The sequence below is a fragment of the Schistocerca gregaria genome, chromosome 3 (assembly GCF_023897955.1).
Source record: "Schistocerca gregaria isolate iqSchGreg1 chromosome 3, iqSchGreg1.2, whole genome shotgun sequence".
Lineage (NCBI taxonomy): Eukaryota > Metazoa > Arthropoda > Insecta > Orthoptera > Acrididae > Schistocerca > Schistocerca gregaria.
This window is the reverse complement of record NC_064922.1, coordinates 357,244,113-357,263,018: the sequence shown is the minus strand read 5'-3', so window position 1 is coordinate 357,263,018 and position 18,906 is coordinate 357,244,113. Positions and strand designations below refer to the sequence as shown.

General features: G+C 43.3%; 1 protein-coding gene across 1 annotated transcript in view; it reads left to right on the top strand.

The window, feature by feature from the left end:
* The window catches only part of LOC126354039 (sialin-like), a 90,696-nt gene that overhangs the window by 25,914 nt on the left and 45,876 nt on the right, over positions 1–18,906 (top strand). The window contains exons 3-5 of the mRNA XM_050003383.1: positions 3,486–3,719; positions 6,734–6,818; positions 13,375–13,589. Of these exons, the coding sequence (XP_049859340.1) occupies positions 3,486–3,719; positions 6,734–6,818; positions 13,375–13,589 (534 nt within the window). The remainder of the gene's footprint in view (positions 1–3,485; positions 3,720–6,733; positions 6,819–13,374; positions 13,590–18,906) is intronic.

The following is an 18,906-nucleotide window of genomic DNA, read 5'->3' as shown; positions in this document are numbered from 1 at the left end:
ATCATTCTCATCGACTGCAGGTCGGCGAAGCGGCGTCAAATTGAAAGACCGGCACCCGGCGAACGGTCTGTCCGACGGGGGACCCTAGCCTTACGATTAAACAAATAAATAAACTTGATGAGACCCTTGAACTTCAGGCTGGTATCTACCATATCTAAATTGTAATGTGAGTTTATCCTGTTAGTCGTAAACTTTTGAGACTAGACAAAAAATAAACTTCTGTTCTACATACTCTTCCCCCCCCCCTCCTCCCCCCACTTGAGTGGAACGCACGTAATGTTCATACCACAACATGAAACTATCAGAAATTTCCTTCTTTGGGACGCTATTCAACTCGCGCGTCCCTATGGATTGAATGTGAGTTATGGAGTCAAAGCGTTGGTCTTTCATGTCAGATCTGCGCTTTGTCATTTTGTGACGGATTCATACTGACCGCACGAAGTCTCGTCACCAGTGATGATTTTTTCAGAAAAAAGTCCACATTATGCATTCAGTCAAGTCGGCCGAGGGCTTTGTTTGCATACACCTATTTCTTCTTCAAAACGTCATAGAGAATGTCTTGAACCCTTGATTTAAATAAACGTTTCCACTGCGATTTGTAACACAACAAACGTGAAACATACAGCCGGATGTCCACTGCTTACAGGGAGACCGCTCCTACTCGTCATCACCGATTTCGATCAAATGTATAGTTTTCTTTTCAACCTTTGTTGGATATCTTCGTTTACGACAGGAAAATAAATGGACTAAAAACGGGTAAAATCGATTGTTATTTGCAGCGGTAACCGCCATCCCTAGTGTGCTGTGGGATGGGGTGGGGTGGGGGACGACGGCGATGATTTGTGCTGCGAGCGATGCAGTTGGGCTACCAGACAACCAATACTTTGGAAAAAAAATAATATTTTAGCGCTGGTCGGGCGAGGCATCAACCATTTATGTTAGAGCGGTGACCAGTCAGGGGCTAGCCCAGCGGGAAGTGGACAGATAGGTAACCAGAGGGGCGTGGGATCGCGTCCCTATTCGAAAACTTCTTTATTTCTTTTTATTTTCAATTTTGAGGTTACTTATACTGCAAATGAACCGAAATAACGGTCAGTGCATTGTATTTATTAATAATTTCATAAAAGGATTGGAGAGGAAAGGCAAAGGAAAATGTGGGATTATAAATAAATTTCCAAGACAGGAATGTACTTACATCGGCAACAAGGACACTATAAAAAATTTTCCACGAAGGGATTGCAATTACAGTGTCCGATCAAATAGGTAAGTCGAGAATTCTCATTCGTCGACCTTCGACTAAAATACTTCTTTCACCGTCACGCAAAATTCATCATTTACTATTGTATGTTGTCTTTCCAGATTGCCAGCGTCAATCGTCATAATTCGAACCTGAACCACCGACGGGCGAAAGTAGTTCTTGTGAAACGATGGCATATGAACAGAGTAACCCACTCGTATACACTGCAGTTTGCTATAACTCTTTCTGGAAGATTATTGTCAACAGTCTACCTATGGCTGCAAGAGAGTAGTGGCTCATTTTGACTGAGAATACGAAAAAGGGTGGATGAGTTTGCAGCAAAATATAGGAATCTCGTCATTACTTCATCAAAATCTAGGCAATTTACAACAGTTTTACACAAAACCTTTTTATGATGAAGCCCTAATAGCAAGAGAACAAATTTCTTCTATCATTTGACACTTGGGGAGGACAAACAAATCCACGATTATACGAAGAGATTTCTCGAGATGACGGATTGCCACCGTGCAGTTTTAGAGTGATTCCACCGAACTGCATTCCGCTAGTGCAACGCTGCGACGTCTATTTTTATCGTGAGGTAAGGACTCCGTCCGAACAGATCTCTATGAAGCTCCAACGGTGCCGATCGACCGCAGTGTCACCCTCTTCCCATAGCGTCACTCGCATGCGGATGTGGCAGGAAGGTGGTCAACACACCATTCTCCCGGTCGTTGTCAGCCTTCGTGACTGGAGCTGATACTCCTCCTCTGTTCGCCTCACAAGGGTTTAGTGTGACCCGCTTGCCAACAGTACTCGGCAGACCTGAACGGTCATCCGTACAAGGGCCAGCCAAATCCGCGTACAATGTGTGCAAGATGCCGAGAAAATTAGTGCTTCCCCATTTTTACGATCAATATCACCGCAGCATGCGTGTGTCCTCAACTGTTAAATAACAGCAGCAGCAGCACTCCGTCTTCAGGACACAAGAGGCCTATCGGGACCATCCGACCGCTCAGTTGAAGATGCGGAGAGGAGGGGCGTGTGGTCAGCACACTGCTCTCCCGGTCGTTATGATGGTTTTCTTTGACCGGAGCCGCTACTATTCGGTCGAGTAGCTCCTTAGTTGGCATCACGAGGCTAAGTGCACCCCGAAAAATGGCAACAGCTCATGGCGGCCCGGATGGGCACCCATCCAAGTGCCGGGCACGCCCAACAGCGCTTCAGTGATCTGACGGGAACCGGCGTATCCACTGCGGCAAGGCCGTTGCCGTAAAATAACAGAACTACCTTATTTTATATAGATAGTTCTCGTGTATGTTCTGCAGTTCCATCCTTGAAATGTATCTGCATTTCCTTTTCGTCCTTTTATGAAAATATTTAGTAATACAGTATACTGACCATTATTTCAATTTCTATGGAGCGTAAGTGACGCAAAAATTGAAATTAAAAAGAGAGTTTTCGCGTAGGGACTTGACTCCACGTCCGTCGGATTCTGAATTGTTTTCACTGCCCCTTACGTTGCTTGGAAACTACCTTATCATAAGAGGTTCATGCCACGCCGGACCAGCGCTAAAAATGGTAGTTTAGGAAAAACTCATGACCATCTGGAGCTCCCATTTTCATTTATGGCCAAACCTAGCATATACCATGAATCTGAACGAAATCGATGGGCAGGCGCGATAACCTTTAAAGCACTGCCTGCTCACAAGTGTCTGGTCTAATGCGCATCAAGTGTTTACAGCTGTTTGTTCAAGATGCCAGCATAGTTACTGCGCAGACGTCGCTTATGCGGCAAGATTAAAATAGGTCTCTGAACTTTTTTGGCGATGTATATCTGCTTTTAGGTAGGCCTTACAAACCAGTATCTCGTTTCGGAATCTGTGTCTCATCACGATATAAACCAGAGGATTTTTCCCGCAACCACAGGCCTTTTCCAAGCACGTCTCCTTCTCTTTTGAGTCTTGAAGCGTGTATTCGGAATTAATAGCTGAAGTTTATTGAAGAACTCGAAGAGTCTTTCTCCTTCCTCACTCCAAACACACATTTTCGCCCACTAACTTTGTCTTGTATTTCTTCATCCACTCTAGTTACTGTATTTTCCTGTCCCTTGACACACGCAGTTACCCGTTCGATGACCTCTTAAAATGTACTTCTTCAGCATATGCTTCTCACGTCAGGATGTACAACTAAATGAAAGAAGAGGTTGGTGCTGCAGACTTAGTTATTTCACTCTGTCTGTTTTTTGCAGGATGGCGATTTCGCGTGGGACAAGCAGAAGCAGGGTGAGATCCTGGCCGCCTATTACTACGGCTACGTAATCGGACACTTCCCTGGTGGCATGCTGGCAGATCACTTTGGAGGGAAGATCGTATTCGCAATCGGCATCTTTGTTTCGTCTGTGCTCTCTATTCTAACTCCATCTTCAGCGTGGGCTGGTGACTACGTCCTGTTTGCCAACAGGCTGATCCAGGGGACGGTGCAGGTATTTTTTCTATTTTCTTCCTCTCTGCGAATTTACTAATTGAAGCGCTAATGGAAATGCTCTAGGGCACTGATTTGGAAAAGAGCAGCAACAGGCATTATCATGCACTAAAGAACTTCCTCCCGTTTTCTCCCCTAGAAAAGACAAGGAATTTATTGCAATCACTGCCCTTCAACATAAATTAGTCATGTACACTGATCAGCCAGAACACCATGACCAGCTACCTAATAGCCGGTACGTCCACCTTTGGCACAGATAACAACGGCGAGGCATCGCGGTATGGACGCAGTGACGCCTTGGTAGGTCGCTGGAGTGAGTTGGCGCCACATCTGCACGCACAAGTCACCTAAATCCCGTAAATTACGGGCAGGGGAGCAATGAGTTATGACGCTACGTTCAATTTCATCCCAGATGCTTTCGAACGGATGCAGATCTGGCGAGATGGGGGACCTGCACGTGAATTGGAACTAGCCACTGTGTTCCTCGAACCATTCCATCACGCTCCTGAACCTATGACATGGAGCATTACCTTGTTGAAAAATAGCACGGGAAACGCGATCGTCATGAAAGGTGTACGTGGTTTGCATTCGATGTAGGAAACTACTTGGCCGTCGTACTGTAGTACAGGTGGTAAGGAGCTGTTGCCCTGGAAGACCATATTCGCGCTCTCCGATCGACATGGTGAAGAGGGTATCGGGGTTCATCAGACCATGCAACGATCTGCCACTGCGACAACGTCCAGTGCCGATGTTCACGCGTCCGTTTCAGACGTACAGTAGTTGCCGATGGCGTGATGCTAACATCGGCTCACTCATGGGTCGTCGGCTTCTGAGGTCCATCGTTAGGCGCGTTCGGTGCACTGTGTGTTCAGTCACACGTGTTCTCTGCCCAGAATTAAAGTCTGCTGTCATTTCCGCCACAGTTCGTAGCCCGTCCTGTTTTCCAGTCTGTCAAACCTGCAACGTCCGACATCTTTAATGAGAGGTGGCAGCCCAAACCCACGACGTGTGTACCTGGTTTCACCTTGTTTTCGCCATCTACATCTACATTTATACTCCGCAAGCCACCCAACGGTGTGTGGCGGAGGGCACTTTACGTGCCACTGTCATTACCTCTCTTTCCTGTTCCAGTCTCGTATGGTTCGCGGGAAGAACGAATGTCTGAAAGCCTCCGTGCGCGCTCTAGTCTCTCTAATTTTACATTCGTGATCTCCACGGGAGGTATAAGCAGGGAAAAGCAATATATTCCATACCTCATCCAGAAACGCACCCTCTCGAAACCTGGCGAGCAAGCTACACCGCGATGCAGAGCGCCTCTCTTGCAGAGTTTGCCACTTGAGTTTGTTAAACATCTCCGTAACGCTATCACGGTTACCAAGTAACCCTGTGACGAAACTCGCCGCTCTTCTTTGGATCTTCTCTATCTCCTCCGTCAACCCGATCTGGTACGGATCCCACACTGATGAGCAAGACTCAAGTATAGGTCGAACGAGTGTTTTGTAAGCCACATCCTCTGTTGATGGACTACATTTTCTAAGGACTCTCCCAATGAATCTCAACCTGGTACCCGCCTTACCAACAATTAATTTTATATGATCATTCCACTTCAAATCGTTCAGCACGCATACTCCTAGATATTTTACAGAAGTAACTGCTACCAATGTTTGTTCCGCTATAATATAATCATACAATAAAGGATCCTTATTTCTATGTATTCGCAATACATTACATTTGTCTATGTTAAGGATCAGTTGCCACTCCCTGCATCAAGTGCCTATCCTCTGCAGATCTTCCTGCATTTCGCTACAATTTTCTAATGCTGCAACTTCTCTGTATACTACAGCATCATCCGCAAAAAGCCGCATGGAACTTCCGACACTATCTACTAGGTCATTTATATATATTGTGAAAAGCAATGGTTCCATAACACTCCCCTGTGGCACACCAGAGGTTACTTTAACGTCTGTAGACGTCTCTCCATTGATAACAACATGCTGTGCTCTGTTTGCTAAAAACTCTTCAATCCAGCCACACAGCTGGTCTGATATTCCATAGGCTTTTACTTTCAGGCGACAGTGCGGAACTGTATCGAACCCCTTCCGGAAGTCAAGGAAAATTGCATCTACCTGGGAGCCTTTATCTAACATTTTCTGGGTCTCATGAACAAATAAAGCGAATTTGGTCCCACACGATCGCTGTTTCCGGAATCCATGTTGATTCCTACAGAGCAGATTCTGGGTTTCCAAAAACGACATGATACTCGAGCAAAAAACATGTTCTAAAATTCTACAACAGATCGACGTCAGAGATATAGGTCTATAGTTTTGCGCATCTGCTCGACGACCCTTCTTGAAGACTGGGACTACCTGTGCTCTTTTCCAATCATTGTTGAAGACACTCACCACAGCACTCCTCGAACACCCGGCAAGTCGTGGAGTTTTCGAAATGCTCATGTCGAGCTTCTGAGATGTCACAATCTGCCCTCAGTCAAACTCAGATAAATCATGCGCGTCCCCCATTCTACAATCGACAATACGCTCACTGATATCACATGCATCATGCAGTTGTCTGACTAGCAGTCAATCCTCGCCAAGTGACGCTGCTATTACCTGGAAGGGTAGTAGATAGGTGTTCATAATCTTCTGGCTGATCAGTGTACATCAACGGCATTTGCAGTACTATGGTGCTAGATTAAATTTCGTTAAATATGAATGCCAATAATGTACATAAACGAAATAAATGTCTCTTGGGAAGTTAAAGAGGACGAATAACAAATAGACGACGCAGTGACACAAGGGCAGTTGCACTCAAATTGATGATGGAGATTGCGCAGTACTTTTTTTGTCAATAATATTTTTAGTTAATTCTATATGCTTCAGTTTGTTTCTCGGAACTAGAATTTGAATTTCACGCTGCACAGTGACATAACTTTCATGAGTGGTGCTTCAGAAACAACCTTACGTCCAGCAGTATACAGTCCACTTGCATTTAGATATCATTTTCTCTTTGTTCCAGGGCGGAATAGTACCAACGATACAAACTCTTATCTGCAGGTGGTCGCCAGACCACGAAAGAAGCAAATTCTCTATAATTTTTCTAGGTAAGTTGCTAAATTTGTAGGCACTGTAATGTAGCTCACCTAGATGGTACAGGTTCCTCTGTTCCGTGTAGAAGACACTCCTTCTCGCTAGAATGGATGATAACTCCGAGCTCGTTGTCCCGTTGCCGCTTCTAAAAAGCCTAACATTACGCTGTTAATTTGCCCAGATTTTCTGCCAATTATTATTTTATAAACAACCGTTCTGTGTAGTAGCTACAGCTGTGCAGTCAACATGTACACATGCCGGAGCTATAACTGAACTTTGAAGTAATACGGATCAGCATTATGTTTATGTTCTTACGATCCCCATCTTCTAAGAGCGTGGTTTTGCTTTTCAGTTGGGGAATAGCCGTCACTGAGTAACTCAGATTTGCTTAGTATTTCTTTTATGTATATCGTACTCACAGCAGCTGCATAAACAGTACCAAATTTTCGGTTTTCACTGTATTTAGTCGTTGGTCTCTTAATCAACAAGCCATCCAGGTAATGTAAGAAGGACTCCTAGAAAACAAAAGGAACATGAACATAGATTACAGTAATTGTATTCGATTGTAGACATGTAGCGGAACTGCGAATAGGTGCATGTTAATACGGTTAATGGACATATACAGGGTGTTACAAAAAGGTAGGCCAAACTTTCAGGAAACATTCTTCATACATAAAGAAAGAAAATATGTTATGTGGACATGTGTTTGGAAACGCTTACTTTCCATGTTCGAGCTCATTTTATTACTTCTCTTCAAATCACATTTATCAGGGAATGGAAACACACAGCAACAGAACGTACCAGCGTGACTTCAAACACTTTGTTACAGGAAATGTTCAAAATGTCCTCCGTTAGCGAGGATACATGCATCCACCCTCCGTCGCATGGAATCCCTGATGCGCTGATGCAGCCCTGGAGAATGGCGTATTGTATCACAGCCGTCCACAATATGAGCACGAAGATTCTGTATATTTGGTACCGGGGTTGCGTAGACAAGAACTTTCAAATGCCCCCATAAATGAAAGTCAAGAGGGTTGAGGTCAGGAGAGCGAGGACGCCACGGAATTGGTCCGCCTCTGCCAATCCATCGGCCACCGAATCTGTTGTTGAGAAGCGTACGAACACTTCGACTGAAATGTGCAGGAGCTCCATCGTGCATGAACCACATGTTGTGTCGTACTTGTAAAGGCACATGTTCTAGCAGCACAGGTAGAGTATCCCGTATGAAATCATGATAACGTGCTCCATTGAGCGTAGGTGGAAGAACATGTGGCCCAATCAAGACATCACCAACAATGCCTGCCCAAACGTTCACAGAAAATCTGTGTTGATGACGTGATTGCACAACTGCGTGCGGATTCTCGTCAGCCCACACATGTTGATTGTGAAAATTTACTATTTGATCACGTTGGAATGAAGCCAACATTTGCACTGAAATGAGGATTGACACATCGTTGGATGAACCATTCGCAGAAGTGTACCCGTGGAGGCCAATCAGCTGCTGATAGTACCTGCACACGCTGTACATGGTACGGAAACAACTGGTTCTCCCGTAGCGCACTCCATACAGTGACGTGGTCAACGTTACCTTGTACAGCCGCAACTTCTCTGACGCTGACATTAGGGTTATCGTCAACTGCACGAAGAATTGCCTCGTCCATTGAAGGTGTCCTCGTCGTTCTAGGTCTTCCCCAGTCGCGAGTCATAGGCTGGAATGTTCCGTGCTCCCTAAGACGCCGATCAATTGCTTCGAACGTCTTCCTGTCGGGACACCTTCGTTCTGGAAATCGGTCTCGATACAAACGTACCGCGCCACGGCTATTGCCCCGTGCTAATCCATACATCAAATGGGCATCTGCCAACTCCGCATTTGTAAACATTGCACTGACTGCAAAACCACGTTCGTGATGAACACTAACCTGTTGATGCTACGTACTGATGTGCTTTATGCTAGTACTGTAGAGCAGTGAGTCGCATGTCAACACAATCACCGAAGTCAACATTACCTTCCTTCAATTGGGCTAACTGTCGGTGAATCGAGGAAGTACAGTACATACTGACGAAACTAAAATGAGTTCTAACATGGAAATTAAGCGTTTCCGGACACATGTCCACATAACATCTTTTCTTTATTTGTGTGTGAGGAATGTTTCCTGAAAGTTTGGCCGTAACTTTTTGTAACACCCTGTATTAAAAGGTCGTGCACATTCATTGATGACCATGCTATGCCTAACTGTGCGTGGCATGTGATTTCTGGTTTTTACTCCTTTATAGCATGGTGTATCGGCATTTATTATGCACTGCGAACGATGAACGCTGGAAACTAGCTGTTAGTGCTTACATAAGTAGTATTTAAAAATAATATCTTTGTGAAAATGAAGGCTGTGGTTGTACCAAACACATTTTTAAATTCTTCTGAGGTCTGTCTATTCAGACAACACTCACATATTAAGCGAATTTGGGTCGAAGCTGATATCCTGTATTTGTGGTTTATGCTTTAGCTAATATTTTGTGTTTCAGCTTACAGCAAAAAGCACTGTAATGAGATCTTTTTTTCTTGTATCAGTAATTTCTGGGTACAGACGCGAAAGAATAGTTACTCAAATGCTTCATTAAACCTGTAATATTATTATGTAATTTAAGAACAAAACCTTCAGATTCTACTGAAAATAGAGTTCCTCAGTAGCTTATGTTCCGCGAAATATCCCACTGTTGTGCAACAACACAACGCATGGTCTTCCTATCAGCATTCCAGTACAACAAGGCCACATCGGTTCTCAGTCTCTGTAATTGGAAGAGAGATTCTGTGAAAAGCGACGAAACTACATATTTTCAAGAGACGTGTTCCACTAAGAATATAAAGCATATATAATGCAGGAGAGAGTAAGTCTGAACCTGATATGCAATGCTTTGAAAAAATGTTACTAGATTCTATAAATCAGCTTCCATTTCACAAAAATGAACATTATACGAGCCTTTGTGCCGTCACTTGCAATGGTTTCGTTTCTCGTTATAATTCACTGAAACTTCTGTACACGGAATGGTTGCAAGAAAACTGCGCGATTATTTATAACACACGGCTGAAATAACCTAAAAATTGTAACCCAGAATCTTCATCATTCCAGGATTCCAAGTGCAGCGCACCGAGAACGGAAACCGACAGAACCAGATAAAGAATAGCGAGTGCCTATTCGAACTATATGGCGTCGGGGCTCGATACCCTCTTACATTTCCTAATGGCTGAGAGCTTGGGCATTACTCTAAAGATACAAACGTGCTTCAGTGGAGACGCAGAGGGATAACTCACGGAGCTTTCAGAATATCGCAAGGATAAATTCGCGATATTAGAAAGCAAAAATATTATGGGCAAAGGGAGAGTGCAATTGAATAGGCAACTTCCACGCAGCTCTCTGACGCAGCGATGCGAAGGACCTCTTAAATTATTGCTCAGGTTGACAGTCATGCTTTGTTGTCCTCACACTGTTTTACTACATTTATATAGTGATACATCCTTAAAACACCACCTTTGGAAGCTCATTTATATGGTGATGGATTTCTTAAACTGTCCAGCGTTACAAGTTAACATACGTCAAATGCAATTTTTGTGACTAATCAATGTGAAGAAATACTAAATTTGCAGTCAGTAAAAATAAGCATATAAAAGTACATGGATCAATGTAATTAAAATACATCATAATTATTTTTGTTTTTCAGATTTAGACTTGTAGCGAGATACACCACAGTTATCATTAAGAAAGTTACTTTATAACTTTTCCTGAAGTGTTTGCACCAAACAACTAAAATTTTACGCCACACACAAACAGTAAGACTGGAAACAACACTATTGTTTTATTAACAATAATTGCAGGTTCATTTGCTTGGGATTGTTAGACCTTTTCAGTATTAGAATGTTTATACTCAGTGTGCTGATATTGAGTGATTTGTGGCTTTCGCACTGCATACTAGGCAGAGCAGTATATATGAGGGTGGCTGATGTATATCTGAAGGCTAAATACAGCGTAGGGGTCTCAGAAGATCCTTGCTGCTCATCTCCTCATTTTGAATGTGTAAATCGCCTTGCAGTCCATATTAATAGCAAAGTTAGGCGTTTTGAGGATAATACATTGTCTAGTACTAACAACTGTTTTAAAAAAGCTGTAAAAATATCCGGTTGGATAGTGATATCATTTCAGAGCGGTGTAAAGATTGAAAATGTTTTTTACATGACGAGGAATATAAAACTGTGCACTTCACAGAACACAAGAAGTATTTCCTGTGTCTACACTATCAACATTTATTGCGAGCGGTCATTGATTTAAAGTAATGGGGAAAGTTGGGGACTTGCAATGGACCGGGATTCGAACCCGGTTTCCTGCTTACTAGGCAGATGCGCTCACTTTGCGCCATTCGGACATAGCGGTCGTCGCATCTGCACGGACTACCCTGGCACCCCTCACGTCAGACCGAAATTCTCAACTTATTCACACACTACGGATGTAGTGCCTCTTGCCCGTTATCATCGTTACTCGCGGCATTTCGCCAATTTCCGTAAGCGTTCGAGCCTGGTGTGCATCTGCACTGAAGAGATCATTGGCCATCTCGCCTTAATTGATTTATATCAATGTCCGCTTTGCTTTGTAATTTATAGTGGCTGCTGGATCAAAATAGTGTCTGTTGTTTAGGACATGTTCGAAAACACAGACACTACACACACACACACACACACACACACACACACACATACACACATGTTATATTCCGCAATAAATAATAGGTGTCAGTATTTTGCAGCCATGGCTTTTACACTGAAAGTTCGATAATACTGACAAGTGTCAGAGCCTGCCTTCTTTGGAACATAAATTATTACATTCTTCTTGAAGCCTAAACATGTATCATCTGCCTCACATCTCTCATACACCAGGAGCAATAATTTTGTTGGGGCTGCCTCTCCGAAGGTTCTCAACGGTTTTTGAGGAAATTTCGCCTACTTACAAGGGCTTTGTTTCGACAGTCTTTCAGTCCTCGGTGAAATTCGTTTCAAACTATCATGCCTCCCATCTCATTGGGGAGAGGACGGGGAGGGAGGAGTCTGTATAGTAGTTTGGACCATAACCTCAACTATCCAATTGAAGATTACATCAAATATAGGACTGGGAATATTCCCCAGACTAACATGAGAGCTATGTCACTCTTTAAGTGATACCACAAGCCCTGTACGAAGTGTTCTGTAGATCAAATACACCCGGAAATGATTTGTAGTTAAACATCTGGTTTCGTAGTCTCTGTCTTAGCACGATCTAATATGTTTCATACTTTCTCGTGCCTGTTGGTCTCTTCCACGTACATAACCTTTGTACGTGATTTTTTTAAGCCGAACATTGACAATGATTAAATTATTCTCCATGTAAAATTCTATCTCGCGACTTCCTCTTACATTATCTTCTCCCAGTTCTTTTTCTCCTACTACTTTTTCTTGTTGCCGTTTTCCTATTATCGAATCTCAGTCACACATCACAGTTCAGTTGTTAAACCTTAACTATCTCAATAATTTCTTTTAGCTCCGTACATCCTTTCAGTCTCTTCATCATCTGCGGAGCTAGTTATCGCATGAAATTTTGCTATTATGGTGAGTGTTGGCGTCTTGTCTATCTTGCTTGTGATAATGCCTCCACTATGTCATTCATAAATCTTATCCGCATTTGTCTTTTCTTATTCAGTATAGACCTATTCCTGCATTACCCTTATTTCATTTTGTATTTGTAACCCTGTACCCAGCTGACCAGAAAGCCTGTCCTTTCCACCAGATTACATCAATTACCACTCTATCTAAATTCAACTTATCCATCTCCCTTTTTACATTCCCTGACCTACCTATCCTATTAAGGGATCTGACTTTCCACGTTAGAACCAGGAGAAAGCCCGTTGTGTTCTTCCTCATAACGACACCCTTCTGAGTAGTCCCTACCCAGAGATCCAAGGGGGGGGGGGGACTACTTTACTTTGAATATTTTTTACTTATCCCACCATCATGGCAGTGCTGCATGCCCTTGGGAAAAATAACGCTTGCAATTTCGTCTTGCTTTCATTGGTTCGCTATAGCAGCCCAGCAATGTCTTTCGGTTGATGTAACAAAGGCCAGATCAATCATCGAGGTTGTTGCCCCTTCAGCTACTGATAAGTCTGCTGTCCTTCTTCAGAAACCATAGGTTAATTAGGCCTCTACACAGATACCTCTCCATTTCGTTGCACCAACAGTACGGCTATCTGTATCGTTGAGGCACGTAAACCACCCTACCTCAGCAAGGTTCATGGTTCAGGGGGCTAGAGGGGGGGGTTGGATTACACACATAAACGCAAGAATCATTCTGTAAAAATAATCGTATTAGAAGCACTTCACAGTATAAGCGACGAAAAGAGGATGTTTATGATATCCTCAGACATTGGAGTCCAAACGGAAGAAGTGATAACTAGGTCTTTATATGTACACCCTGTTAGAAATATTAGTGACAAGTATGTTTGAATTTTCCTGTGGTTTAGAAGTGTACTAGTTTTATTTATTTTCTCCTGCAGGGCTGTACGGTGGTATGGTGGTATCGATGGCGGCAACGGGTTCTCTATGCGCGACGTCGGTAGGTTGGCCGCTGACCTTCTACGTGTTTGGCGGCATCGGACTGCTATGGTGTGTGCCATGGTGGCTGCTGGTTGCCGACTCGCCGGCACAACACAAGAACATCGATCCAGCAGAACGTCGATATATTGAGGCCACTATACATTCGAGTGCCAAGGTGCAGTTTCTTTCCCTTTTTTTTCTTCTGTTTTTGTCATCTGTCTTGTGATTGGTTAGATGCAGCCCATCGCCGCTTCCTCTTCCGAGTCAACTTCTTCATCTCAGAGCAGCACGTGCATCCATCATAGTCAGTTATTTATTGGGTATGTTCCAGTCGCTCTCGTCCCCTATAAGTTTTGCCCTGTCGACTCCCTCTAGCAGTATGAAGATTATCCTCAGGTGTGTTAACATATGTCCAGTTATCTTGCCCCTTCTTCTTCTCATTGTTTGCACTTGTCCATATCCTAGCTGGTGCTGCCGAGAACCTCCTCATTTCTTATCAGTCCACCTACTTTTTAGCATCATCTAACATTACAACTTCAAGTTTTCTATTATTTTTCGGTTTCCCACGTGTTCTATTACAGACGGCATTCTCAGAAATCTCATCCTCTAATTAAGGCCAACGATTGATAGCAGTACACTTCTTTCTGTGAGGAGTTCCTCCTTTGGTAAAGTAGACTACTTCTTACATCCTCCTTGCTTTGTCCGTCATGCATTGTTTTATTAACAAGGTAGCAGAACTTCTTCACTTCGTCTAATGAGTGGCCCCCAGTGTCGATGCACGTTTGTCGCAAATCTCATCTCTGTCAGTCCTTATTACATTCGTTTTCTTTGGTTTCCTTTCAATACTCTGTGCGCGTTAGATGCTTCGAAGCATTCAAAAGAACCTACAATTTTTCCTCACTTTCAATGTGGGAAGTAAGGTCACAAGAGAATCTTATCATTGACTTCACCCGGAATTTTCATCCCTCATCACGACATTTTCTTTATTTCCGTTATTCCTTGGGCGGTATGTAACTTGAACAGTAGCAGTGAAAGAATATAAACTTGTCATATACCTTTTTTAATCCGTTCACTTCGTTCTTCTTCTCCTTATTTTTGTCTCTTTGTTGGTAGCTGTTGTTTTCCTATAGCTTATCAATGTCATCAGCGAATCTTATTATTGACATCCTATCACCTTGAATTTTAATTCCACTCTTGAACCTTTCTTTTATTTCCATCATTGCTTCTTCTATGTATAAATTGAACAATAGGCGCGAAAACTACTTACCTGTCTTACACCCTTTTTAACCGAGCACTTCGTTCTTGGTCTTCACTCTTATTATTACCCCTCTTGGATCTTGATTTTTCTTTAGTCTTACTGCCATTACTGCAACATCACAACTGCCTCTCTGGCTCCTTTGCCATTCTGAAGACAAACTGATCGTCCTCTAATACATCCTCAATTTTATTTTCCTTTCTTCTGTGTATTATTGTTGTCAACAGTTTGAATGCATGAGCTGTTAAGCTGATTGTGCGATAATTCTCGCACTTGTCGCCTCTTGCAGTCTTCGTAACTGTGTAGATGATAGTTTTCTAAAAGTCTGGTGGTATATCGCAAGACTCATACATTCTGCACTTCAACGTGAACCGTCATTTTGTTGCAACTTCCCCCAATGATTTTAGAAATTCTGATGAAATGTTGTCTGTTCCTTCTGCCTTATTTGAGGTTAAATCTTCCACAGCTCTTTTAAATTCTGGATCCCCTATCTCCTCTGTGTCGACTCCTGTTTCTTCTTCTATCACATTAGACAAATCTTCCCCTCATATAGGCCTACAATTTTTTCATCTATCCGCTCTCTCCTCTGCATTTAACAATGGAATTCCTATTGCACTCTTAATGTTACCATCCTTGCTTTTATTTTCTGTACGCTGATTCAGATCTTCCGACAATCATTTCTTTTTCGGTCCCTTCACATTTTTCATGCAGCCATTTCGCTTAGTTTCCATTAAATTCCTGTTTATCTCATTCCCAAGTGACTTGTAGAGAAGTACTCCTGAATTTCGCTGAACATTTTTGTATTTACTTCTTTCCTCCATCAACTGAAGTACTTCTTCCGTTACTCATAGTTTCTTCACGGTTACCTTCTTTGCACTTATGTTTTTATTTCTTACTTCTGTGATTTGCCCTTTTCAGAGATGTCTTAGAGAACTTTAAGCGTAGATCTTCATTCCTTATTACTTCAGTATTCCACTTCTTCGGTCATGATTCTTCCTAACTTGCCTCTTCAGTCTACTCTTCATCACTACTAAACTGTGAGCTGAGTCTACGTCTGAATCATGGTTACGCCTTACAGTCCAGTATCTGATTTCGCAATCTCTGCCTAACCTTGATGTAATCTAACTGAACTCTTCCCCTACCTCCCGGTCTCTTCCGGGTATACCTCCTCGTCTTGTGATTCTTGAACAGAGTATTCGCTAGTACTGGCTGAAATTTATTGCAGAAATCGACTAGTCTTTCTCCTCTCTCATTCCTAGTACCAAACCCATGTTCTCCCGTAACCCCTCCTTCTACTCCTTCCCCTAGAAACGCTTTCAAATCCCCCATGACGATTAGATTTTCTCCCTATACGTACTGAATTATGCGTTCAATATCATCATACACTTTTTCTATCTCTTTATCTTCGGCTTAGGACATAACCTTGTACACCAGAAATATCGTTCTCGATGTTGTCTTGCTGTCGATTCTGATGATAATGCCGGCCGCGGTGGTCTCGCGGTTCCAGGCGAGCAGTCCGGAACCGTGCGACTGCTAAGGTCGCAGGTTCGAATCCTGCCTTTGGCATGGATGTGTGTGATGTCCTTAGGTTAGTTAGGTTTAAGTAGTTCTAAGTTCTAGGGGACTAATGACTACGGTAGTTAAGTCCCATAGTGTTCAGAGCCATCTGAACCTGATGATAACAAACTATCACTCTACTGTTCACAGTAATGACTCTGTGCCCTAGCTTCTTATTCATAACGAATCCTCCTCCCTTTATACCATTTTCTGCTGCTGTTAATATTACCCGATGCTCATCAGATCAAAAATACTTGTCTTTTTTCCAGTTAACTTCACTGACCCCCAATATATCTCGAGTAAAACTTTTTTTTTCTTTTCAGATTTTCTAACTTCCCCACCACGTTCAAAATTCTGACATTCCACACCGTTATTCGTTGAACGTTATCCTTTCGTTGATTATTCAATCTTGTTATAATGGTCATCAGCGCCTCGGCAGTCCTTTCCTGGAGATCCTGTTGGGTGACTACTCGGGAATCTTTTGCGAGTGGAGAGATCATCATGACACTTATGAATTAGATGCTACACGTCCTGTGGATACACATTATGCGTCTTTAATGCAGTGGTTTACATTGCCTTTTTGCATCCTCATGCTACTGATCATATCTGATGTTCCGGTCGTACGGGCAATTCCCATCTCAAGTGTTCGAGAGTGCCCTGAACCTCTATCCGCTCAGCCGCACTCTTTGAAAAGGCCCTTGGCAGAATGGGGGTGACTTCTTATGCCGGAAGTCTTCGGCTGCCATTGCTGATGATTTGTATTCAGAGTTTAAGCGGTGGCGGGGTTCGATCCCGGGACCGAGGACGTTTTGATTACTAGTCAAAGACGCTACCCCTAGGCTACAAGTGCATCCCTACTACATTCAAACTGCTTAAATTTTCCCCTGCGGCTCGTGGAATGCTACCATTTCGTTCGTTATTGAAACTTTTTATGGTGGTAACATCGCATTTTGCAGGAAATTCTAAAGGAAGATAAATCCGGAATCGTTTGCTTAAAGAGGGAGCATTATGACAACTTATCTGTTTCAGGACACAAGTGCAGTTGTTATACATTATGCATCTTTAATGTAGAGATTTCTATAGCCTTCTGTATTCTTCGACCTTTTAGGATAGTTCCCCACCCGCAGATCAAGAGGGTACTCTGAATATCTGTTCGTGCTTTTCTCTCTTTGACAGTGTCTCTGGCAGAACGAGGGTCACTTCTTATATCTGAAGTATTCGATCGATTCTGCTCAAGAGTTTTATTCAGAAATTCACTCATGACTGTGGTCAACTCCAGGATATAGGTCGTTTTGCTTGATAATCGAAGAATCTCTCCCTAGATAATGGTGACAAGCAATGAATTCCCTCTCTGTCAGGAGCATTGGCAGTGTATGTGTCATAATTGAAACCCTTGTAACACCGATTCTCGAATACAATTTTACCTTTCTGCAGCTGGAGTTGATTTAGAACTTTGTTTATTCAGGTTACAGCAGTGGGCACCGTCCTATGTCAAGCTATTCATGATACTTCTAAGGGAATCTCATCTAACCACACAAAATCCCAAACCCTTCACCTGGTTCAGATTCACTGATGACATCTTCGTGATCTGGACTCAGGATGAGGACATCCTATCCATGTTCCTCCAGAGCCTCAACGACTTCTCCCTCTTTCACTTCACCTGGTCCTCCTCAGCCCGACAAGCCAGCTCCTCTACCCCACCTGATAGATGACTACACCAGTATCTCCTTCCATATCAAACCTACAACCACCATCAACACCTCCATTTCGACAGCTCCCTCTCATTACATGCCACGAAGTGCTTTGCATACAGCCATGGCCTTCACATCTGTATTGATGAGCAGACCCTCCTGAAATATACTGAGGAGCTCACTGAGGCCTTCAAAGACCGTAATTTTCCTCTCAATGTTGTACAGAAGTTGATGTCCTGTGCTTTATCTCTCCAGCCACCCACCACCTCTCAAATTCCCATTGTCTGTCCACAAAGCACAAAGGAGCATTCTCGTTGTGACTCAGTACTACCCAGGACACGAGCAACTGAATCACATTCTCTTCCAGGCTCTTGATTACCTCTTGTCTAGCCCTGAAATGAGGTATGTCCTTCCCACCCCTGCCACATTGGATTTCGCCATCCACTGAAACTATATCCCTACACAACTCTTGCTCCAAACTCCTCTTCTCATGGCTCATGCACCTGTATCACATCTATATGCAAGATCTGTCCCATACATTCTCCTACAACCACCTACTCTAGTCCAGTCACAAGCATCGCCAAGCCCATCAAAGGCATGCCTACCTGTGAAACCAGACATGTGATCTACAAACCAAGCTGCAACCACTGTGCTTCATTCTATGTGCACATGACAACCAACGTGCCGTCTGTCCATGTGAATGGCCACCTACAAACTGTGGGCAAGAAACAGCTGGACCACCAAGTTGCTGGGCACACTGGACAACATAACGACCTTCATGATAATGGTTGTTCCACGGCCTGTGCCATATGGACCCTTCCTACCAACAACAGTTTTTTTTACTTGCACTTGTGGGGGTAATCTCCCTGCAATATATCCTACGTTCCTATAAACCTTCTGGGCGCAACCTCCATTATCCATCGTCTTTTACCTGCCTATCCCCTTTCCTGTTCCCACTTCAACATTATACAGCTATTCCCCAAGCACAC